This window comes from Salmo salar, chromosome ssa10 (genome assembly GCF_905237065.1).
Source record: "Salmo salar chromosome ssa10, Ssal_v3.1, whole genome shotgun sequence".
Classification (NCBI taxonomy): domain Eukaryota; kingdom Metazoa; phylum Chordata; class Actinopteri; order Salmoniformes; family Salmonidae; genus Salmo; species Salmo salar.
The window spans coordinates 96,873,254-96,899,121 of NC_059451.1; the positions used below are offsets into that span (position 1 = coordinate 96,873,254).

At 44.1% G+C, this 25,868-nt stretch overlaps 2 protein-coding genes across 2 annotated transcripts; both read left to right on the plus strand.

Moving 5' to 3' along the window:
- Nucleotides 1–388: 388 nt before the first annotated feature.
- On the plus strand, nt 389–18,828 carry LOC123724572 (leucine-rich repeat-containing protein 56-like). Its single transcript, XM_045688745.1, has 5 exons — nt 389–459; nt 1,242–1,302; nt 12,884–12,980; nt 13,184–13,387; nt 18,745–18,828. Exons 1-5 carry the CDS (start codon nt 420–422, stop codon nt 18,826–18,828), a joined length of 486 nt encoding a protein of 161 aa, XP_045544701.1. The 5' UTR covers nt 389–419.
- A 545-nt stretch (nt 18,829–19,373) lies between these two features.
- LOC123724573 (uncharacterized) lies at nt 19,374–25,611 on the plus strand. The gene is made up of 5 exons (XM_045688746.1): nt 19,374–19,481; nt 21,656–21,913; nt 22,313–22,380; nt 25,313–25,455; nt 25,572–25,611. Exons 1-5 carry the CDS (start codon nt 19,376–19,378, stop codon nt 25,609–25,611), a joined length of 615 nt encoding a protein of 204 aa, XP_045544702.1. The 5' UTR covers nt 19,374–19,375.
- The last annotated feature ends 257 nt before the right edge of the window (nt 25,612–25,868 follow it).

Sequence of the window (25,868 nt, forward strand, 5' to 3'; positions counted from 1 at the left end):
CCCAATATAAAGTATATTATATATAGGATGAAAAATATTGTTTACGTTTCTACATGGAAGTTTCTATGCACTTTCAACGTATACATAGTTCTGATGACTATGTTGAAATTAGATTGACGTAACAACCTGTTAGTCAGGTTAAGTCATTGTATTTAAGTTAAGTTTTACACTAATTTCAATGTTTGCAACACTGGTTGAAATTAGATAAACAGTACTGGTTGATAACTTTTTGCAAATCCTAATGCTTTCCACGTAGATTCCACATCACAATAGGATGACAAATGACGTTGAAACAACATTCATTCAACCAGTGTGCTGTTACATAATGTAGGCTAAGAGAATCAATACATATTTATCTCTGACCCCATAGAAAGCCTTGTCGGGGAACAGAAGACCTCGTTCGGGTCACTTCCCTGGAAATGTGTGTGGACACTCAGGAGAGCACTCTGGGCAACTTTGGTGAGAGACAATCACTGGTCAAGCAGCACACACTACCCTTTCAGTCCACTACATGTGTACTACCATACTGTATTTGTATTGTATTACAAATAGATATATACATATTTTTGCTTGCAGTATTTGAATTTATAGGGGACTATGTACTGTATATGAAGTGTATATCAATAGTACTGTATGTGAATCCTCGTTTTTAATCAAACACGAAGTGGGCATTATGCCATACCTACTGCAAATGTGGAAATGTACAGGGTTGATCGACTCACACTTGATGAGTTCATGTAATGACTTATAGCATAGATAAATGAAGACAGTCACAATCTATACAGACATGGTTTCTTGTCAGACATAGATAAAGGCCAGACAAAAAACACTAGCTGTGTGACACACAACACAGAACATGCCAAATTCACCCTCAGGTTTGTACTGTACCAAAGCTCTCTCACTGGGCACAACTCCCTCCCTCTCTCTTCTCACTGGTTTAAAAGATAAGGCCAGAAAGAACCGCACCATCATGCTCACCTATGTCCTTAGGAAAACCTCAGTTGCACAACGTGTGCAGGCATGACTGAAGTTTGTCTGCACAGGGGTGAATCACGTGCGTCTGGCTAGTGCACTAGCAGCAGAGTCCATCTCACTCTCAATCTCTGCTAATTAATGGAGTTTATAGGCCTGTTGGAGGCATGGCTGGGAGGGAGCCAGCCATCTGTTTAAGACCCAATCAAATCAAGTCATCGGCCCTCTGTGACGTGTGAGGAACGTCTCTCTATCTTATCATCTTGCAGGTGCCTACTTGCCCAAGCTGGTGCAGCTGAAAATGAACAACAGTATGATAATGTCAGTGAGGTAAGTGGAAAGTTCCACTATAGTGCTCTGTCTCTGTATGTCTATTATAGTTATGTGTTGTAGTTTTTTACTTCTCTTTGACTAGGTAAAACAAAGCACTTTCTGCATTCCAAGTACTACAAATATTACTGCTAGCAGTACTTCACAGTAAAAAGGCAGGTAGCCCTGTACAGTTGAAGTCGGAAGTTTACATACATTTTAGCCAAATACATTTAAACTCAGTTTTTCACAATTCCTGACATTTAATCCTAGTAAAAATGCCCTGTCTTAGGTCAGTTAGGATCACCACTTTATTTTAAGAATGTGAAATGTCAGAATAATAGGAGAGAGAATTATTTATTTTAGTTTTTATTTCTTTCATCACATTCCCAGTGGGTCTGCCCACAACCTTTCTATAGGATTGAAGTCAGGGCTTTGTGATGGCCACTCCAATACCTTGACTTTGTCGTCCTTAAGCCATTTTGTCACAACTTTGGAAGTATGCTTGGGTCATTATCCATTTGGAAGACCTATTTGCGACCAAGCTTTAACTTCCTGACTGATGTCTTGAGATGTTGCTTCAATATATCCACATAATTTTCTTTCCTCATGATGCCATCTATTTTGTGAAGTGCACCAGTCCCTCCTGCAGCAAAGCACCCCCACAAATGATGCTGCCACCCCATGCTTCATGGTTGGGATGGTGTTCTTTGGCTTGCAAGCCTCCTCCTTTTCCTTCCAAACATAATGATGGTCATTATGGCCAAACACTTCTATTTTTGTTTCATCAGACCAGAGGACATTTCTCCAAAATGTACGATCTTTGTCCCCATGTGCAGTTGCAAACCGTTGACTGGCTTTTTCATGGCGGTTTTGGAGCAGTGGCTTCTTCCTTGCTGAGTGGCCTTTCAGGTTATGTCGATATAAGACTTGTTTTACTGTGGATATAGATACTTTTGCACCTGTTTCCTCCAGCATCTTCACAAGGTCCTTTGCTGTTGTTCTGGGATTGATTTGCACTTTTCACACCAAAGTACGTTCATCTCTAGCAGACAGAACGCGTCTCCTCCTGAGCGGTATGATGGCTGTGTGGTCCCATGGTGTTTATACTTGAGTACTATTGTTTGTACAGATTAACGTGGTACCTTCAGGCGTTTGAAAATTGCTCCCAAGGATGAACCAGACATGTGGAGGTCTACAATTATTTTCTGAGGTCTTGGCTGATTTCTTTTGATTTTCCCATGATGTCAAGCAAAGAGGCACTGAGTTTGAAGGTAGGCCTTGAAATACATCCACAGGTACACCTCCAATTGACTCAAATTATGTCAATTAGCCTAACAGAAGCTTCTAAAGCCATGACATCATTTTCGGAATTTTCCAAGCTGTTTAAAGGCACAGTCAACTTAGTGTATGTAAACTTCTTACCCACTGGAATTGTGATACAGTGAATTATAAGTGAAATAATCTGTCTGTAAACAATTGTTGGAAAAATGACTTGTGTCATGCACAAAGTAGATGTCCTAACTGACTTGCCAAAACTATAGTTTGTTAACAAGAAATATGGGGATGAGGTAGGTAGTTGGTTGAATGGGCTATTTACAGGGGCTGTGTAACTAACTTTAAGTGTCAGCTGTCAGAGCACTACCGAAGTTAGTGAGGGAGATGTATGTCTCCAACTTCAGTGATTTTTGCAATTCATTCCAGTCATTGGCAGCAGAGAACTGGAAGGAAAGGCGGCCAAAGCGGGTGTTGGCTTTGGGGATGACCAGTGAAATATACCTGCTGGAGCGTGTGCTACGGGTGGGTATTGCTATGGTGACCAGTGAGCTGACATAAGGCGGAGCTATACCTAGCAAAGACTTATAGATGACCTGGAGCCAGTGGGTTAGGCGATGAATATGTAGCAAGGACCAGCCAACGAGAGCATACAGGTCGCAATGGTGGATAGTATATGGGGCTTTGGTGACAAAACAGATAGCACTGTGATAGACTGCATCCAATTTGCTGAGTAGAGTGTTGGAGGCTAATTTGTAAATGACATAGCCGAAGTCAAGGATCGGTAGGATCGGTAGGAGAGTCAGTTTTACGAGGGTAAGTTTGGCAGTATGAGTGAAGGAGGCTTTGTTGCGAAATAGGAAGCCGATTCTAGATTTAACTTTGGATTGGAGATGCTTTATGTGAGTCTGGAAGGAGAGTTTACAGTCTAGCCAGACACCTAGGTATTTGTAGTTGTCCACATATTCTAAGTAAGAACCGTCCAGAGTAGTGATGCTAGTCGGGCAGGTGGGTACGGGCAGCGATCAGTTGAAGAACATGCATTTAATTTTACTAGCATTTAAGAGCAGTTGGAGGCCACATAAGGAGTGTTGTATGGCATAGAAGCTCGTTTGGAGGTTTGTTAACACAGTGTCCAAAGAAGGGCCAGATGTATACAGAATGGTGTTGTCTGCGTAGAGATGGATCAGAGAATCACCCGCAGCAAGAGCAACATTGATATATACAGAGAAAAGAGTCGGCCCGAGAATTGAACCCTGTGGCACCCCCATAGAGACTGCCAGTGGTCCGGACAACAGGCCCTCCGATTTGACACACTGAACTCTATCTGAGAAGTAGTTAGTGAACCAGGCGAGGCAGTCATTAGAGAAGCCAAGGCTGTTGAGTCTGCCGATAAGAATATGGTGATTGACAGAGTTGATAGCCTTGGCCAGGTCGATGAAGACGGCTGCACAGTACTGTCTTTTATCGATGGTGGTTATGATATCGTTTAGGACCTTGAGCGTGGCTGAGGTGCACCCGTGACCAGCTCGGATTGCATAGTGGAGAAGATACGGTGGGATTCAAAAAGGTCGGTGATCTGTTTTGTTAACTTGGCTTTCGAAGACTTTAGAAAGGCAGGGCAGGATGGATATAGCTCTATAACAGTTTGGGTCTAGAGTGTCACCCCCTTTGAAGAGGGGGATGACCGCGGCCGCTTTCCAATCTTTAGGAATCTCAGACGATACGCAAAGAGAGGTTGAACAGACTAGTAATAGGGGTTGCAACAATGGCGGCGGATCATTTTAGGAAGAGAGGGTCCAGATTGTCTAGCTTAGCTGATTTGTAGGGATCCAGATTTTGCCGCTCTTTCAGAACATCAGCTATCTGGATTTGGGTGAAGGAGAAGCGGGGGGGCTTGGGTGAGTTTCTGCGGGGGTGCAGAGCTGTTGGCGGGGGTTGGGGTAGCCAGGTGGAAAGCATGGCCAGCCGTAGAGAAATGATTTTGAAATTCTCGATTTATCAGTGGTGACAGTGTTTCCTAGTCTCAGTGCAGTGGGCAGCTGGGAGGAGGTAGTCTTGTTCTCCATGGACTTTACAGTGTCCCAAAACCTTTTGGAATTTGTGCTGCAGGATGCAAATTTCTGTTTGAAAAAACTTGCCTTTGCTTCGCTAACTGACTGTGTGTATTGGTTCCTGACTTCCCTGAAAAGTTGCATAACGCGGGGACTATTTGATGCTAGTGCAGTACGCCACAGGGTGTTTTTGTGCTGGTCAAGGGCAGTCAAGTCTGGAGTGAACTGAGTGCTATATCTGTTCTTAGTTCTACATTTTTTTGAAAGGGGAATGCTTATTTAAGAGGGTGAGGAAAGCACTTTTAAAGAACAACCAGGCATCCTCTACTAACGGGATGAGGTCAATATCCTTCCAGGATACCTGGGCCAGGTTGATTAGAAAGGCCTGCTCGCAGAAGTGTTTTAGGGAGTGTTTGACAGTGATGAGGGGTGGTCGTTTGACTGCGGACCCATAACGGACGCAGGCAACGAGGCGGTGATCGCTGAGATCCTTGTTGAAAACAGCAGAGGTGTATTTAGAGGGCATGTTGGTCTGGATGATATCTAAGAGGTTGCCCATGTTTATGGATTTGGGATTAAATGTACAGCTGTGTGTCGTCCGCATAGCAGTGAAAGTTGACATTGTGTTTCCGAATGACATCACCAAGAGGTAGAATATATAGTTTAAACAATAGTGGTCCTAAACTGGAACCTTGAGGAACACCAAAACGTACAATTGATTTGTCATAGGGCAAACCATCCACAAAGACAAACTGATATCTTTCCGACAGATCAGATCTAAACCATGCAAGAACTTGTCTGTGTAGACCAATTTAGGGTTTCTAATCTCTCCAAAAGAATGTGGTGATCGATGGTGTCAAAAGCAGCACTAAGATCTAGGAGCATGAGGACAGATGCAGAGCCTTGGTCGGACGCCATTACAAGGTCATTTACCACCTCTCAGTGCTATGATGGGGTCTAAAACCAGACTGAAGCAGTTCATAGACATTATTTGTCTTCAGGAAGGCAGGGAGTTGCTGTGCAACAGCTTTTTCTAAAATGTGTGAGAGTAATGGGAGATTCGATATGGGACGATTAGTTTTTTACATTTTCAGGGGTCAAAGTTTGGCTTTTTCAAGAAAGGCTTTATTACTGCCACTTTTAGTGAATTTGGTACACATCCGGTGGATAGGGGAGCCATTTATTATGTTCAACATAGGAGGGCAAAGCACAGGAAGTAGCTCTTTCAGTAGTTTAGTTGGAATAGGGTTCAGTATGCAGCTTGACGCTTTGGAGGCCATGACTATTTTCATGAATGTGTCGAGATACAGGATTAAATAAACTTGTGTCTCCGTTGATCCTAGGTCCTGGCACTCAGGACAACTGAGCTTTGGAGAAATACGCAGGTTCAAAGAGGAGTCTGTAATTTGCTTTCTAATTATCATGATCTTTTCGTTGAAAAAGTTCATGAATTCATCACTGTTGAAGTGAAAGCCATCCTCTCTTGTTGAATGCTGTTTTTAATTAGCTTTGCAACAGTATCAAAAATACATTTAGGATTTTTCTTATTCTCTTCAATTAGGCTGGAAAAATAGGTTGATGGAGCAGCGGTGAGGGCTCTTCAATATTGCACGGTACTGTCTTTCCAAGCTAGTCAGGGCTTGGGTATTTTCTGTATACCAGGGAACAAATTTCTTGTGACAAATGTTTTTGGTTTTTAGGGGTGCGACTGCATCTAGGGTATTATACAGGGTTACATTTAGATCCTCAGTTAGGTGGTTAACCGATTTTTGTACTCTGATGTCCTTGGATAGGTGGAGGTAGTCTGGAAGGGCATCTAGGAATCTTTTGGTTGTCCGAGAATTTATAGCACGGCTTTTGATGATCCTTGGTCGGGGTCTGAGCAGATTATTTGTTGCGATTGCAAACTTAATAAAATGGTGGTCCGATAGTCCAGGATTATGAGAAAAAACATTTAGATCCACAATATTTATTCCACGGTACAAAACTAGATCCAGGGTATGACTGTGGCAATGAGTAGGTCCGGATACATGTTGGACAAAACCTAGTGGGTCTGTGGAATTTTCCATGACAGGAATGGAGGAGATCTTTATTCCAGTGAGATTTCTTCGGCGAACACCGCCATGTTTAGTTTTGCTCAACCTAAATTGAGGCACAGACACGGTCTCAATGGGGATAGCTGAGCTGACTACACTGACTGTGCTAGTGGCAGACTCCACTAAGCTTGCAGGCTGGCTAACAGATTGCGGCCTCCACCCTATCTCATTGTGGAGCCCTGTCTATGTTGATAGATAAGATGAGAGCACTCCTCCAGCTAGGACGGAGTCTGTCACTCCTCAGCAGGCGAGGCCTGGTCCAGTTTTTGGGTGAGTCCCAGAACGAGGGCCAATTATCTACAAATTCTATCTTTTGGGAGGGGTAGAAAACTGTTTTCAACCAGCAATTGAGTTGTGAGACTCTGCTGTAGAGCTCATCACTCCCCCTAACTGGGAGGGGGCCAGAGACAATTACTCGATGCCGACACATCTTTCTAGCTATGTTGCGCTTGGTGACCTCTGACTGTTTCATCCTAACATCGTTGGTGCTGACGTGGATAACAATATCCCTATACTCTCTACAATAGCCTTAGCCAGCACCATCTTCAGATTAGTCTTTTTGTCGGTAGCACTGCGCCCTGGGTATGATCGCTGGATAATTATTTTAAATAATATTGTGGGTAATGGAGTCGCCAAATACTAAGGTTTTCAATTTGTCAGAGTCCGACTCGCTGCTTAATGGGGAGAACCGATTGAAAGTTTGTCGGCTGAATGAGCAACACCGGTTGAGCATGCCGACAGCATTTCTTTCCAGAAGCCTAGAGAATATGTTCCGGCTGCGGGGACCGTGCGGGGGGATTTATACTACAATCTGAATTTACTGGTGGCACAGACGCTGTTTCATCCTTTCCTAAACTTAAATTGCCCTTGCCTAACGGTTGCATATGAAGCTGTGCTTGCAACACGGCTATCCTCACCATAAGGCAATAGTTCTCGTGTATATTATGAGTACAGCAACTGCAATTAGATGGCATAGTGTTAATGTTACTACTTAGCTTTTTTGCCTGGTGGAGGTCCTGTAGAACCATGTCTAGATAAAGCGTCCGGGGTGAAAAAGTTTAATAACAAAATTAGAGTGAGGAAAAAACGTAGGTAAATGTATTAAAAGTAAAAAACTAAAAGTTTGGCAGATAGCCAAGGAGCAACAAACAGCACAGTAGCACAGAGACAAGTCCAGAAGTTGAGGGCGGAACTAGACTGTAGCAGCAGGCGTCACCAACAATAAAAGTTAAAGAATAGGATTAAGCCAGTGGCTCAGATGGTACAATCCCAGCCTCCCACAAAGAGAGCCGTAATTGGAACCAGAGCTAGTGTCGCCCCATGGGGATCCCTGTCACGCTTCAGCCTGGTCTGGTTGTCTGCATCAGGAAACACCCTGGAGCAGGAGGCTCTAGAGGACAGGGATATGGTTAAGAGCTGTGCTTTGAAGACTGAGACCCTGTTGGTTGGGCATGGGATGGGAACATCACACAGTACAGGTGCAGGGTCTTTATTTCCACTTAGGCAGGCCGTAGGGAGCTGTAACAGTAGGACGAGGGGAGCAGCAAATTTGACTGAGGTCCTCTGTCTGTGGAGCGGATGCACCCCACCTGTAAATTGCACAGCAGACAGACAGTAGCCTGCTTGCCAGAACAGTTTTTGCTTTAGCCAGAACCTTTTTCATTCGTATGTATGGTGGTACAATGCACACAGATCGGGGAACCAGGCAAGACTGACAAGGTGCTGCTGGACAAGCCTGTCGTTGTAGGATGAAGATGAAGTCAGATGCATCTGGGGAACAGGAAGCAGAGAACGCAAGAGGACACAACAGGAGCAGAGGGAAGAAATATACCTGTGTAACACACCCTGGGAGTCCTGTAGAGGGAGTGAAGTATAAGAGAGGAGAGGGAAGATAGAGAGCTGTACATGAACAAGGGATAAGAGAGGAGAGGAGCAGAGTGGAGATAGAGAACTGTGTGACCCACCCTGTGATGAGCAGCTAAGGGCCGGCTGGACGTGAACAGCCCCTGATAGCATTTCCTGCTCTGGGCTGCGGGGGCTGAGGAGGAGAGAGTGTTGGGGAGGGAGGGTGGTGGTCAGGGGACAACTGGATACTGGGGCTGCTGGTGTTGTGAGAAGTCAGGTGAGAAAGTGGGGAGTGTGCCTCCTGAGGCTAAGGTTGGGGAGCTTTTGAGAGTATGCTGAAGTTGGGGACTGACCAGAAGTCAGATCAATTGAAATGTAATCTATGGCCCTGGGAGTGAATGCGGTGGCTGGGAAGAGTTGGGATTGGAATGCTGGAGGGGTTATTGAGAGTGCCGTGTGCTGACTGGGTTCTGGAGGCCAGTCGGGGGGACTGTGAGGAGTGTGCTGAGTGGAGGTCCAGGGGGACTGATAACAGAGGCTGGGTAGAGCGGGAAAAGAGTGCAGGGGAGAGAGAGATGGGACAGTGGCAGATGGAGGGGTCAACAGCACAGGAATTAAATCATCAACATGTATTGATCACATTTTTACTAACGCTGCAGATATTTGCTTTAATTAAAGCAGTATCCAAATCCATAGGATATAGTGATCACAATATAATAGCCATATCTAGGAAAACCAAACTTCCAAAGGCTGGGCCTAATATACTGTATAAGAGGTCATACAATAAGTTTTGTAGTGATTCATATGTTTATGTTTATGAATATTTGCTGGTCTGTGGTGTGCAATGAGGAGCAACCAGACGCTGCACTTGACACATTTATGAAACTACTTATTCCAGTTACTAATAAGCATGCACCCATTAAGAATATGTAAAACTGTTAAATCCCCATGGATTGATGAGGAATTGAAAAAATTGTATGGTTGAGTGGGATGAGGCAAAAGGTATGGCAGTTAAGTCTGGCAGCCCAATTTATTGGCAAATGTACTGCAAATTAAGAAATCATGTGACTAAACTAAATACAAATAAAAATAAACTACACTATGAAACATTGAGAAAATATATAAAGAATGATAGTAAAAAGCTTTGGGGCACCTTAAATGACATTTTGGGAAAAATGCCAACTCGGCTCCTTCATTCATTGAATCAGATGGCTCATTCATCACAAAGCCCACTGATATTGAAAACTACTTTAATGACTTCTTCATTAGCAAGATAAGCAAACTTAGGGATGACATGCCAGCAACAAACACTGACACTACACATCCGAGTATATCAGACCAAATTATGAAAGACAAGAATTGTACTTTTGAATTCCGTAAAGTCAGTGTGGTAGAGGTGAAAAAATGGTTGTTGTCTATCAACAATGACAAGCCACCAGGGTCTGACAGTCTAGATGGAAAATTACTGAGGATAATAGCAGACGATATTGCCACTCCTATTTGCCACATCTTCAATTTAAGCCTACTAGAGAGCGTGTGCCCTCAGGCCTGGAGGGAAGCTAAAGTCATTCTGCTACCCTCCTTTACTGGCTCAAATAGCTGACCAATCAGCCTGTTACCAACCCTTAGTAAACTTCTGGGGAAAATTTTGTTTGACCAGATACAATGCTATTTTACAGTAAACAAATTGACAACAGAATTTCAGCATGCTTATAGGGAAGGACACTCAACAAGCACAGCACTTACACAAATGACTGATGATTGGCTGAGAGAAATTGATGATAAAATGATTGTGGGGGCTGTCTTGTTAGACTTCAGTGCAGCTTTTGACATTATCGATCATAGTCTGCTGCTGGAAAAACGTATGTGTTATGGCTTTACACCCCCTGCTATAATGTGGATAAAGAGTTACCTGTCTAACAGAACACAGAGGGTGTTCTTTAATGGAAGCCTATCAAATATATTCCAGTTAGAGTCAGGAATCCACAAGGGTAGCTGTTTAGGCCCCTTGCTTTTTTCAATCTTTACCAATGACATGCCACTGATTTTGAGTAAAGCCAGAGTTTCTATGTATGCGGATGACTCAACACTATACATGTCAGCTACTACAGCGACTGAAATGACTGCAACACTCAACAAAGAGCTGCAGTTAGTTTCAGAGTGGGTGGCAAGGAATAAGTTAGCCCTAAATATTTCTAAAACTAAAAGCATTGTATTTGGAACAAAACACTTACTAAACCCTAAACCTCAAATAAATCTTGTAATAAATAATGTGGAAATTAAGCAAGTTGAGAGGACTAAACTGCTTGGAGGAACCCTAGATTGTAAACGGTCATGGTCAAAACATATTGATGCAGTAGTAGCTAAGATGGAGAGAAGTCTGTCTATAATAAAGCGATGCTCTGCCTTCTTAACAACACTATCCCTGACGCGACAACTACATGAAGCTGTACTCCAACTAGCCACCAACTAGCCACAACTGTAGAAGCCATCAGTTCCAAGAAACCATCAGTATCACAACAAGTGAACCCATTTCAATTCATATAAAATCATCCTTCATCTGTAACTTTCCTTTGCACTTCACCTGTGACAACCATGAGATGCTGGCAGGGTTGGGGACTAACGGATGACATGTAATCCGTTACATGTACAGTAAAGGATTACAAAAAACTGTAACTGAAACCTGTTACGTTACCAGCTAAAATATTGTACTCAGATTACAGATACTTTTGAAAAACTAGATGATTACTTTGAGGATTACTTTTAAATTCAGAAAGGATGTTTGCGAAAAGAAATCTTTGACACTTCTTTGTTTTCTCAATGACATTAAAATCGGGCGTTGTAAAAAGGCGCATGTTTAAGTTTGTTCCACCTTAGCGAGTCTGACCACAAGTCAGAGACCACTATGATGACACACCAAATGTGATTGATGGATCGCGGGAAAAGAGCAAGAATATGCGTTTTGTATGTCTTCCAATGCTGCGACTGCTGTCGGCATCCAAAGATTATCCAACTTGAATAAACGCTTAGAGGTAAGGATGACAGCAGTAGTGTAGTCTATGGCGATACGGATATCACTTATTATTGATATATACATAGCACATTGATGTGAATCACACTGCTGCTCTCTCATTTAGCTATTTGCGCCTGACATATTGTGGTTGTTGTGGATGGCTGTTCACAAATCTAAATGTGTATTTAAACCCAATAATGGTTGAATTCAACATGCTGCCAATCAATCATTGTTTTTGAAACCAGTGGACAGCCAGTGAAAAATGCAAAAGCTGCATAGTGCAGATCCCAGACTATGGAATAAAATTAAGGCTTTTATTGCTCAATCTAATTCATGCTGATAAAATTTTTCCATAGGCCTAATGGACACATGCTCAAACCTCGTAAACTTTTGATAGACTTAAAGGGGTAATCTGTAGATGCTACATCCATTTTGTGACTTATCTTTACATTAATATATATAATATATATTATTTAATCGTATTATTATATGTAGTACTAAGCGATGACTTTGAAGAAGCCTACGTAACCAACCCATAAAGCAAAATTTAACATCCATATATGGCCAACTATGTAAACTTTAACATTGATTTATCCTGCAATAGATGTCGTTCAACTGGTAACATACATTTTTGTCTTCTTCTAATGCCTCTTAAGGGGAAAGTAATCTAAAAGTAACTGAATAGAATCAGATTACATTACTGAGTTTGGGTAATCCAAAAGTTACGTTACTGATTACAATTTTGGACAGGTAACTGTAATGGATTACATTTCGAAAGTAACCTACCCAACCCTGAGCTCGGGCAAGTATGATTAGGATTCGCTGTACCACAGCCTCTTGATACACAACATTGCCAATAGTATGTGGATTCGGCTATTTCAGCCACATCCGTTGCTGACAGGTGTATAAAATCGAGCACACAGCCAATCAAACTCCATAGACAAACATTGGCAGTAGAATGGCCTGTACTGAAGAGCTCAGTGGCTTTCAACGTGCCACCTATTCAACAAGACCAACTCCATATTAATGCCCATGATTGTGGAATGAGATGTTCGAAGAGCAGGTGTCCAAATACTTTCGGCCATGTAGTGTACCATAAAAAAACCGCCACGATGTACCTTTACATTGCAGGAAACTGCTCGTCTCTAGCCTAAACCGTTCAAAAGTTAGGACTCATGTTACGGGGCAATTTATTTTCTTTCCATCCTGGATTTGCGGTTCACATTTTATAAATTCATAAACCATATGTCGCAGCACCTAAGGTTCTGTTGATACAATTCCACCCTTGCCTCTGGATCATGGCTGTCTATGTCTCCCAGGGACCTGGGAACCACGCTGTCCCATCTGCAGGTGCTGTGGATGTCTCGCTGCAACCTAGCAGACCTGGATGGGATTCCCTCCTTCTCCTCTCTCAAGGTAGAGTTGGTACTGGAAAACTTTTGCAGTGGACCATCATCAACTAGAGGATAGACTTGTTCCACCTGCCTAATTCACCTGGCTTCTACCCACCTTGCTCACCTGTGAAAATCTCACAAGTTTTATGCATTTGACTATGTGCAAATAACAGTTGAGCGACACTAAACCTGAGCCTGTGTTGGTATGTCCTCTCCCTGCGCTAGGAGCTGTATGTGGCCTACAACAGTGTGTCGGACCTGAGTCAGGTGAGCATGCTGGAGAATCTACAGCTGTTGGACCTGGAAGGGAATGATGTGAATGACCTGGTGCAGGTGCAGTACCTGGGCCTCTGCTCCCAGCTCCGCACACTTACCCTGGAGGGAAACCCCGTCTGTATGTGCCCCCACCCCAAAGGCACACACAGGCACGTATACACACTCCTACTGTATCTTCTTACCCTAACCCTCACCACAATTCCACAATCGTGTATATTATTGAATTCATTACTGAATCCTCATAGATACTCCAAGTTGTGTATGTGTGTGTATGGGGGCTGTGAGCCATGCCTGGCTCAGGCTGTGAGCCATGCTCTCTCCGATGGGCCCAGATGATATTGGCCAAAATGCAGTGAGTCTGACTGTGATCCCAGGCTGCTTTAAAGCATGAAACACACCAAGAATCTCACTGCCGATAGCTGCTTATCACAGTGGGAAGCCGTTCCTTCTCTTGCTAGAACAAAAGCGGTACCTGCATGCAACCCGGTAGCAACGAATATACACTGCTCAAAAAAATAAAGGGAACACTAAAATAACACATCCTAGATCTGAATGAATGAAATAATCTTATTAAATACTTTTTTCTTTACATAGTTGAATGTGCTGACAACAAAATCACACAAAAAATAATCAATGGAAATCCAATTTATCAACCCATGGAGGTCTGGATTTGGAGTCACACTCAAAATTAAAGTGGAAAACCACACTACAGGCTGATCCAACTTTGATGTAATGTCCTTAAAACAAGTCAAAATGAGGCTCAGTAGTGTGTGTGGCCTCCACGTGCCTGTATGACCTCCCTACAATGCCTGGGCAGCTCCTGATGAGGTGGCGGATGGTCTCCTGAGGGATCTCCTCCCAGACCTGGACTAAAGCATCCGCCAACTACTGGACAGTCTGTGGTGCAACGTGGCGTTGGTGGATGGAGCGAAACATGATGTCCCAGATGTGCTCAATTGGATTCAGGTCTGGGGAACGGGCGGGCCAGTCCATAGCATCAATGCCTTCCTCTTGCAGGAACTGCTGACACACTCCAGCCACATGAGGTCTAGCATTGTCTTGCATTAGGAGGAACCCAGGGCCAACCGCATCAGCATATGGTCTCACAAGGGGTCTGAGGATCTCATCTTGGTACCTAATGGCAGTCAGGCTACCTCTGGCGAGCACATGGAGGGCTGTGCGGCCCCCAAAGAAATTCCACCCCACACCATGACTGACCCACCGCCAAACCGGTCATGCTGGAGGATGTTGCAGGCAGCAGAACGTTTCTCCACGGCGTCTCCAGACTCTGTCACGTCTGTCACATGTGCTCAGTGTGAACCTGCTTTCATCTGTGAAGAGCACAGGGCGCCAGTGGCGAATTTGCCAATCTTGGTGTTCTCTGGCAAATGCCAAATGTCCTGCACGGTGTTAAGCAGTAAGCTACAACCCCCACCTGTGGACGTCGGGCCCTCATACCACCCTCATGGAGTCTGTTTCTGACCGTTTGAGCAGACACATGCACATTTGTGGCCTGCTGGAGGTCATTTTGCAGGGCTCTGGCAGTGCTCCTCCTGGTCCTCCTTGCACAAAGGCGGAGGTAGCGGTCCTGCTGTTGGGTTGTTGCCCTCCTACGGCATCCTCCACGTCTCCTGATGTACTGGCCTGTCTCCTGGTAGCACCTGCATGCTCTGGACACTACGCTGACAGACACAGCAAACCTTCTTGCCACAGCTCGCATTGATGTGCCATCCTGGATGAGCTGCACTACCTGAGCCACTTGTGTGGGTTGTAGACTCCGTCTCATTCTACCACTGGAGTGAAAGCACCGCCAGCATTCAAAAAGTGACCAAAACATCAGCCAGGAAGCATAGGAACTGAGAAGTGGTCTGTGGTCACCACCTGCAGAACCACTCCTTTATTGGGGTGTCTTGCTAATTGCCTATAATTTCCACCTGTTGTCTATTCCATTTGCACAACAGCATGTGAAATGTATTGTCAATCAGTGTTGCTTCCTAAGTGGACAGTTTGATTTCACAGAAGTGTGATTGACTTGGAGTTACATTGTGTTGTTTAAGTGTTCCCTTTATTTTTTGAGCAGTGTACCAATGCTCGTCAGTGGCCAACAACTTGACTTTTAGCCAATCAGCGAGCACAAATGGTAATTTTCTCTGCATGTCCACGGATGAGCTTAGTCACACTTCATGTGCAATGCAGGCTATGGGATGGTAGCTAGATACAGTGCATTGGGAAGTATTCAGAACCCTTTACTTTTTTCACATTACATTTACATTACATTTAAGTCATTTAGCAGACGCTCTTATCCAGAGCGACTTACAAAATGGTGCATTCACCTTATGATATCCAGTGGAACAACCCCTTTACAATAGTGCATCTAAATCTTTTAAGGGGGGGGTTCGAAGGATTACTTTATCCTATCCTAGGTATTCCTTAAAGAGGTGGGGTTTCAGGTGTCTCCGGAAGGTGGTGATTGACTCCGCTGTCCTGGCGTCGTGAGGGAGCTTGTTCCACCATTGGGGTGCCAGAGCAGCGAACAGTTTTGACTGGGCTGAGCGGGAACTGTGCTTCCTCAGAGGTAGGGGGCCAGCAGGCCAGTGGTGGATGAAACGTAGTGCCCTTGTTTGGGTGTAGGGCCTAACTACATTATGTTACATTACAGCCTTATTCTAAAATTGTTAAAATAGTTTTTTTCCCCCTCATCAATCTACACACAATACCCCATAATGACAAAGCAAAAACAGGTTTTTCAACATTTTTGCAAATGTATATAAAAAAAATGGAAATATCATATTTACATAAGTATTCAGACTCTTTATTCAGTACTTTGTTGAAGCACCTTTGGCAGTGATTACAGCCTCGAGTCTTCTTGGGTATGACTCTACAAGCTTGGCACACCTGTATTTGGGGAGTTCTCCCATTCTTCTTTGCAGATCCTCTCAAGCTCGGTCAGGTTGGATGGGGAGCGTCGCTGCACAGCTATTTTCAGGTCTCTCCAGAGATGTTCGATCGGGTTCAAGTCCGGGCTCTGGCTGGGCCACTCAAGGACATTAAAAGACTTGTTCTGAAGCCACTCCTGCATTGTCTTGGCTGTGTGCTTAGGGTCGTTGTCCTGTTGGAAGGTGAACCTTTGCCCCAGTCTGAGGCCCTGTGTGCTCTGGAGCAGGTTTTCATCAAGGATCTCTCTGTACTTTGCTCCGTTCATCTTTCCCTTGATCCTGACTAGTCTCCGAGTCGATGCCACTGAAAAACATCCCCGCAGCATGATGCTGCCACCACCATGCTTCACTGTAGGGATGGTGCCAGGTTTCCTCCAGATGTGACGCTTGGCATTCAGGCCAAAGAGTTCAATCTTGGTTTTATCAGAACAGAGAATCTTGTTTCTCGTGGTCTAAGAATCTTTTAGGTGCCTTTTGGCAAACTCCAAGCGGGCTGTCATGTGCCTTTTACTGAGGAGTGGCTTCCATCTGGCCACTCTACCATAAAGACTTAATTGGTGGAGTGCTGCAGAGACGCTTGTCCTTCTGGAAGGTTCTCCCATCTCCACAGAGGAACTCCTGAAGCTCTGTCAGAGTGACCATCGTGTTCTTGGTTACCTCCCTGATCAAGGCCCTTCTCCCCCCAATTGCTCAGTTGGCTGTGCGGCCAGCTTTAGGAAGAGTCTTGATGGTTCCAAACTTCTTCCATTTAAGAATGATGGAGGCCACTGTGTTCTTAGGGACCTTCAACGCTGCAGAAACGTTTTAGTACCCTTCCCCAGATCTGTGCCTCGACACAATCCTGTCTCGGAGCTCTACGGACAATTCCTTCGACCTGATGGCTTAGTTTTTGCACTGACATGCACTTTCAGCTGTGGGACCTTACATAGACAGGTGTGTGCCTTTCCAAATCATGTCCAATCAATAAAATGTACCACAGGTGGAATCCAATCAAGTTGTAGAAACATCTCAAAGATGATCAATGGAAACAGGATGCACCTGAGCTCAATTTCGAGTCTCATAGCAAAGGGTCTGAATACTATGTAAATAAAGTATTTCTGTTTTTTTTTTTTTATACATTTGATACATTTTTTTGATGCAAAAATTCTTAACCTGTTTTCACTTTGTCATTTTGGGGTATTCTGTGTAGATTGATGAGGGGAATTTATTTTATTTTATCCATTTTAGAATAAGGCTGTAACGTAACAAAATGTGGAAAAAGGAAAGGGCTCTGAATACTTTCCGAATGCACTGTAAGTTCACAGACGCAATGCACACAACACAAAATACTTCCACCAAGTTAGCTAACCACCATAGCTAGTATTGACATAATAATTAAATCACAACGGGTTAGATAGTTTCCTTAAAACAGAACCCTGTGTTAGCTGCTGAGTTAGTGCAGTGTCCTTAGCTAGCTAGCTCTGTTTTGCTTGCTAGCGAATATGCTAACCTTAGCTAGCTAGCTAAACATTATGGCTATGGGCTGGCACTGGCAGTATGGGATTATGAATGAAATTGTTCCTTCGTCTTCTTGCTAGGTAGTTAACTAGCTGAGGCCATCTGACTAGTATCATCAAGGGCTTTCTGCAAAATAGACCATATGCACAGATATGCATTGCCAAACAACGCTACTGCCACCTTCTGGTTTGTAGTATTTTAACAAGGCTGAGATGCTGACAACTTTCAAGGTCTTTGCTGTGTGTAAACAAAAGAGATTGCCGACACTCTGTTCAGAGGTGCTTAGTACTATCGGCAGGCAAATGTTTGACAAACCTACCGGTGTGTCTGTCCCTGTCTGTCTATCTGTCTGTCTGCATCAGGCAGAATGGAATGGGACTGGAGAGCAGGCAACAGGGAAGTGCTGTTCAAAGCAAAACAAACACCAAAACAGGCTGCTCTCATTTGACAAAGTCAAGGCCTAGGGAGCCTATGCACCTGGGGTTTCTTATCCTACACTGTATTTAATTTAGGCTTAACTTTGTTTTGCTTGTGTAAGTAGGGATGGTACCAGCTGTGGTGATGGTTAGTATAAACCTTGCTCAACTGGGCAGGGTGGAGAATATACTGTAGGAAGGTTTTAGCATATATGTTTTGAGTGATGGGATTGAGCCCATATTAAAGTGGTGTATTAAGGTTTTACTATCACACGATGAAGTGGTGTGACTGGACGATGCTTCCTGCCCATATCATTCCATGTTTTAGTCTAGTTCCTGTGCCACATATTATCTTGTTTACCAATTGTGGGTTTTTGGGAGAGCCCAGGAGCTTGGCCTGTGAGGCTATGTGCCGCAGTGCTTTGTAGGGTTTTTGGGACAGAGTGAATGTGTTTATTTTCACCTACCCAGCCAGCAGCAGGACTTAGGAAACTGGGGCAGTGAGGGAGGGAAGGCTGATCTGAATATGCATTAGGCCTGGTCCAAGCACTGAGAGAGGGGTCCTTGGGTTTCTCTCTCTCTCTCTCTCTCTCCCTCTCTCCCCTTCTCTAACCCCTTCTTCCCCATCTCTTTCCCTCTCTCTGTGGGTTTGATCTCTCAGCAGCAGCAGCAGCAGCATAGTGCTCTTACTGGTCTCTATCTCTCCTCTTTCTTCTCTGAGCTGTCTCTCAGTGCTTATAAATGATCAAAGCACAGTACAAGTGCAGATTATTGCCTTTATTAGTACTCTGTTATCGGCCCACTCAGAACCAAGTTCTTTGTCTCCTCCTTTGAACAGAAGTTACACATTCATTGTGCCTTAAAGCTCTATGTTATGTTATGTTATGCTGTGTTATGGTATACTGGTGTTAAGTGTTGTGTATTTGGCATTGAAAGGCTAACTTTGAAAGGTTGGACTTACCTTGGCCTTTATTAACCATTCAAATCACAACTAAAGGTACAACCTTGAACCCTTTTATGCAGTCCTATTACTGTATCACCTATCATTCTTGATCACAGTCGTCCAGGGGTGGGTCCTGTTTTATCAAACCTAGCCTAATTCAACTTCTCATCTGAAACATGATTTGTTGAATGAGGTGTGGGCTGGGCTTTCTTCCTTCCAGATACAACCACCCCCTCCCCCCTTTCTTTTGTGGATGCTGTCTTCTCCTTTTCCCAGGAGGAGGAGGAGGGGTACTGCTACCGGTCATCGGTGAGGGAGCTGGTCCCACAGCTACGTTACGACGACATGCATGCCAGGGGAGGAGGCGGGGTCTCGCTGCAGCAGCTCCATGGGGGAAGACTGGGCCCTGCTCAGAGAGTCTTTTAAAGACTGCAGCTCTACAGAGACAGCAGAGGGTGTGTGTGTGCGCGTCTGTGCATCTGTGTGTGTGTGCCCATGTGTAAGTGTGTGTGTGTGTTTATGGTTCTATGTGCTTGCATCTGCTTGTGTCCATATCTGTCTGTGTGTACAGTGCATTTGTATTCAGTATTCAGACCCCTTGACTTTTCCACATTTGTTACGTTACAGCCTTATTCTAAAATAGAGTAAATTATATTTTTCCCTCATCAATCTACATGGAATACCCCATAATGAAAAAGCGAAAACAGGTTTTTAGAAATGTTTGCAAATGTATTTAAAATAAAAAACAGAAGAATGTTATTTACATAGTATTCAGACCCTTTGCTATGAGACTCAAAATTGAGCTCAAGTACATCCTGTTTCCATTGATCATCATTGAGATGTTTCTACAACTTGATTGGATTCCACCTGTGGTAAATGTAATTGATTGGACATGATTTCAAATCAAATCAAATCAAATGTATTTGTCACATACACATGGTTAGCAGGTGTTAATGCAAGTGTAGCGAAATGCTTGTACTTCTAGTTCCGACCATGCAGTAATATCTAACAAGTAATCTACCGATTCCACAACAACTACCTTGTACACACAAGTGTAAAAGAAGGAATACGAATATGTACATAAAAATATATAAATGAGTGATGGCCGAACGGCATAGGCAAGATGTAATAGATGGTATGGAGTACAGTATATACATATGAGATGAGTATTGTAGGGTATGACAACATATAAAGCAGCATTGTTTAAGGTGGCTAGTGATACATTACATCAGGATGGCAAGATGCGGTAAATGGTATAGAGTACAGTATATACATATGAGATGAGTAATGTAGGTTATGAAAACATTATATTTGGAAAGGCACACACCTGTCTATATAAGGTTCCACAGTTGACAGTGCATGTCAGAGCAAAAACAAAGCCATGAGGTTGAAGTAATTGTCCGTAGAGCTCCGAGACAGGATTGTGTCGAGGCACAGATCTGGGGAAGGGTACAAAAAATGTCTGCAGCATGGAACGTCCCCAAGAACACAGTGGCCTCCATCATTCTTAAATGGAAGAAGTTTGGAACCACCAAGACTCTTCCTAGAGCTGGTCGCCCGGCCAACTGAGCAATTGGGGGAGAAGGGCCTTGGTCAGGGGTGACCAAATACCCGATGGTCACTCTGAGAGATCCAGAGTTCCTCTGTGGAGATGGGAGAACCTTGCAGAAGGACAACCATCTCTGCAGCACTCCACCAATCAGGCTTTTATGGTAGAGTGGCCAGACGGAAGCCACTCCTCAGTAAAAGGCACATGACAGCTCCGCTTGGAGTTTGCCAAAAGGCACCCAAAGGACTTTCAGACCATGAGAAACAAGGTTCTCTGTTGAATGACCTGTTTGGCCTGAGTTGACCACATCTGGAGGAAACCTGGCACCATCCCTAAGCATGGTGGTGGCAGCATCATGCTGTGGGGATGTTTTTCAGCGTTAGGGACTAGGAGACTTGTCAGGATCAAAGGAAAGCTGAACGGGGCAAAGTACAGAATGGACCTCAGACTGGGGCGAAGTTCCACCTTTCAACAGGACAATGACCCTAAACACACAGCCAAGACAATGCAGGAGTGGCTTTGGGACAAGTCTTTGAATGTCCTTGAGTGGCCCAGCCAGAGCCCGGACTTGAACCCGATCTAACATCTCTGGAGAGACCTGAAAATAGCTGTGCAGCGACGCTCCCATCCAACCTGACAGAGCTTGAGAGGATGTGCAGAGAAGAATGGGAGAAACTCCCCAAATACAGGTGTGCCAAGCTTGTCGCGTCATACCCAAGAAGACTCGAGGCTGTAATCACTGCCAAAGGTGCATCAACAAAGTACTGAGTAAATGGTCTGAATACTTATGTAAATGCAATATTTTCATTTTTTTTTTTTATACATTTGTTGCAAACATTTAAAATTAAAACGTTTTTGCTTTTGCTTATGGGGTATTGTGTGTAGATTGATGAGGGATAAAAACAGTTGAATCATTTTTAGAATAAGGCTGTAACATAACAGAATGTGGAAAAGGTCAAGGGTCTGAATACTTTCCAAATGCACTGTATCTGAACATCAAAGACAGTAGATCCACCAGGCCAGTTCTGCTACTCTGTGTTTTGATATGCATTATTTTCCCTCTTCCCTGTCTGGCCATAGAGAAGAGAGCAGCCAGTGTGTGTGCCTATTCCAGACCCAGCTCTGGCCAGCGCCTAGCTAGCAGCCTCTCCAGTTCCCGTCCCTCCAGCCGACCGGTCACTGCCAGGCCCCTCTCAGCAGCTGGCTCCAGACCCCTCTCTGGGTTGCGACCCTTATCAGCGGCTGGGTACAGAGCCCTCTCCCCTCCCGGGTCCAGATCTGGTTCTGCTGATGCAGATCCAGTCTCTGTGGACCCAGACGCTAGCATTCTGACACACGGTGAGACACTGTATTGGTGTCCTTGGCACTGAAAGCCCTACCATCTCCACATATACAGTTTCAGTTTAAGTCCATGAATAGGTCCATATAATGAATCAGGCTTATTGTTTTGTATCCTTTTTGTGTTAATTAGCAGTTTCTGATTTATTTTTTACTTATTTTGAAAAAGTACCATTCACCTGTATAATTATTCAACACTGCCACCATGAGGACATCTTGTAACAATGTCTGAAGATTCACTATGTATTTTTAAATCAGAGATCTTTGATTTTCCAACCCCAGAATACAGGCATACTATGCCTTATACCTTTAGCAATTTTTCTAAATTCCTATATTGTGACAATCTCATCCCTGATTAGCTATCCTCCATAGTAATGAAATGGTTTTGTTTCTCTCCAGGTGCAGGGAAGGTCTTGTTCTGTGGGAGCCCTGTCCAGGCCCTCAGAGCCAGGCGACAGAAGATGAGGGTTTGTTGACCCATCATTAGCATAAAACGTATTAACTGCAGCATCTCAATCCTTATTTGACAAACTTGAGTCCTCTCTGGCACATTGACCACAGCAGAGATTTGACACAGTTTTCCAGCATCAGGGGAAAGTGGCCCAGAGTGAAGGGGAGTAGTTATGTGTTGGGGAAAGGGGATATGTAGTCAGTTGCACAACTGAATGCATTCAACCGAAATTTGTCTTTCCCATTTAACCAAATCCCTCTGAATCAGAGAAGTGCTGGGAGCTGCCTTAATCGACGTCGCGTCACCCGAGGAGCAGTTGTTGTTGGGGTCAACTACCTTGTGTCGTGGAATATTCTAATCAAGTGAAAGAGACTTTGTCATTTCTTCAAACAATTATCTTTATTCAATATCGATGAATTATTGCAATAATGAGGCTGGTTGACCCAAAACCCTCGAGTGTTGGACCGAGTAACCTAACCCTTACACAAATGCAGAGTTCTTTATATAGCTGACTTTATATAGCTGACACTAAAAATGCTTAGTCGTGGTTGGTCGTCGTCGTCGTCGTCAGTCGTCGTCCCCCCCCAGTGAGGGATTGTTCTACTCTAAGCTATCTCTAGTAAAACACATTCTTGTCTATGTAATGCAGTTTTTAACTCGTTTGTCAGCTCAAGCCATCTCTGGTGACCATATGCCCAGATTAGCTGCATGGAACTAGAGTGGAGACCATAAAAACACAGCATTAGCAGGACAGAAATGTCATACTATTAGTTCAATATTAATTGTTAACCATTAATATCAAATAAATCAAGTAAATACGTACTTTTTCTCTCACACTTGATCAAGGTTAGAATGGCACTGTCCCAACACTGTCTTGAACCATTAGGCTACCTGCGGTTACCCCCTCTTTGTGACAGGCCATTATGACTGGGTGACGTGACATCTCCCCGTCTCTCTAATGTGATGTCAGGATGAACAGAAGGAGATAATTATCAGGGAGAGGAGGGGGAGGGTGAGAGGGATGCAGCTGTTGCCATGGTGACATGACAGATGGAGCACTGCCAATGCCAGGCGATCTGTCACCCTGTCATCTCTATAGACCTGCCATCCGTCACTCACTCTCAAACTGCTGTCACACTCTTCTCTCGCTTGAGCTATCATGCTCTCTCTGTAATCTTTATCCCTAATTTCTCTTTCAGATCTTCTCTGTATTTTGCCTCCCTCTGTATCATTTTTCTATCTCTCCATCCCTCTTACTATTCCTGTCCCTCTATCCAAATCAAATCAAATTCAAATGTATTTGTCACATATACATGGTTAGCAGATGTTAATGCAAGTGTAGCGAAATGCTTGTGCTCCTAGTTCCGACCATGCAGTAATATCTAACAAGTAATATAACCTAACAATTTCACAACAACACCTTATGCACACAAGTGTAAAGGAATGAATACGAATATGTTCATAAAGATATAAGAATGAGTGATGCCCAAACGGCATAGGCAAGATGCAGTAGATGGTATAGAGTACAGTATATACATATGAGATGAGTAATGTAGGGTATGTAAGCATTATATAAAGTGGCTAGTGTTAAATTGATTACATCAATCTTTCCATTATTAAGTGGCTAGAGTTGAGTCAGTATGTTGGCAGCAGCCACTCAATGTTAGTGATGGCTGTTTAACAGTCTGATGGCCTTGAGATAGAAGCTGTTTTTCACTCTCTCGGTCCCCGCTTTGATGCACCTGTACTGACCTCACCTTCTGAATGATAGCGGGGTGAACAGGCAGTGGCTCGGGTGGTTGTTGTCCTTGATGATCTTTTGGCCTTCCTGTGACATCGGGTGGTGTAGGTGTCCTGGAGGGCAGGTAGTTTGCCCGGGTGATGCGTTGTGCAGACTTCACTACCCTCTGGAGAGCCTTATGGTTGTGGTCAGAGCAGCTGCTGTACCAGGCGGTGATACAGCCCGACAGGATGCTCTCGATTGTGCATCTGTAAAAGTTTGTGAGTGATTTTGGTGAAAGCCGAATTTCTTCAGCCTCCTGAGGTTGAAGAGGCGCTGCTCTGCTGCGCACCCTTGTTGGGGACCCAGTGTTGAGGATCAGCGGGGTGGAGATGTTGTTACCTACCCTCACCACCTGGGGGCGGCTCGTCAGGGAAGTCCCTCTATTAGTCTCTGACTCCTCCGTCTCTCTATCCCTCTTCTATCGCGAACCTCATCCATCTTTCTCTCTCACTGAGGGGATTTTATTAAGCAAGCCAGGGTTGACCCGGGCTATAGCCAGTCACGTGATCGGGCAAAGCCGGTGAGGCAGGCACGCCCTGCGGAAATCGAACAGTTATCTCTGTCATTTGGTCAACAAGGTAGCATCCCACTGGGTACAGACGTCTGTTCAACGTCGAGTTTTGATTTATATTTGGTTGAGTTGTCAACTAACATGAATTCAAGGAAAATCAACAAAATACTTCACTATGTCATTGGATTTAGGTTAAAAGTTATCTGAAAAAAGACAAAATTCCCTTACGTTGATGACTTTTTGCAAATCCAATCAGTTTTCCATGTTGATTCAACGTCAACACATTGTATTTTTGGTTAAATGATGTGGAAACAACATTAATTCAACCAGGTTTAGCCGAGAAACATACAGTATAAAATATATGTTAGAATTTTCTAACTAGTTTTCATTGGGAATGCAGATAATACATTTTCATGAAAAGCAATAACTTTTGAATGTGAAAACACAGAATGCTACTGATTACTCCATATGCTTAAACTACGTCAATTTTGTTTTGAGCCGACTTCGCCGCTGGCCATAACGGGGCACCTGGCTCATGCCCGGAAGGCAGCCTGGTTCAAAAATGAATGCAATCACTTTTCAACCGGTGCAAAGTCCACCTACCTAGGCGCCCGGGCCAGCTTAATCAAATTCCCTTACTGCCTCCTTATGCAGAATGCGGCTCCCTCCCCTGTGTCCACTCCTAGCACCCCGCCCCTCCATGTTCCAGAGCACACTTATGACCTTGAGGAGCAAGAAGGATGCCAGCGCAGTGATGTGTTCTCTGAGCTCAGGGCCTGGAGGGAACAGCATAACAAGTACTGACCACCTAATCCACCTACTCACTCACTCACTCACTCACTTACTCTCTCACTGTCTGTGTGAGAGATTACTGAACCGACTTTTCACTGTTTTCTGTTGCTTTGTGTTCCAGACGTCTATTAGCCATGGAGAGGATGGGCCTCAGATACTGACCATTCTCAATGGAGATGAAGAGGAGGATGATGAAGATGATGAAAGTCTCAGCATTTTCAGTGGCAAGGAGGAAGAAGAGGAGGGGAAAAAGATAGTGCTGGTTTGAGTCACTGGTTAAACACTAACTCGACAGACTCGTCTTCCCAGTCTCCCTCTCCAGGCGAGTCTCTCTCATCTCTGGTTAAGAAGGCCATCAAACATGCCAAACCTACTCAGTATATGAAATCTAAAACCAAGAAACCTAAATATAAATCCA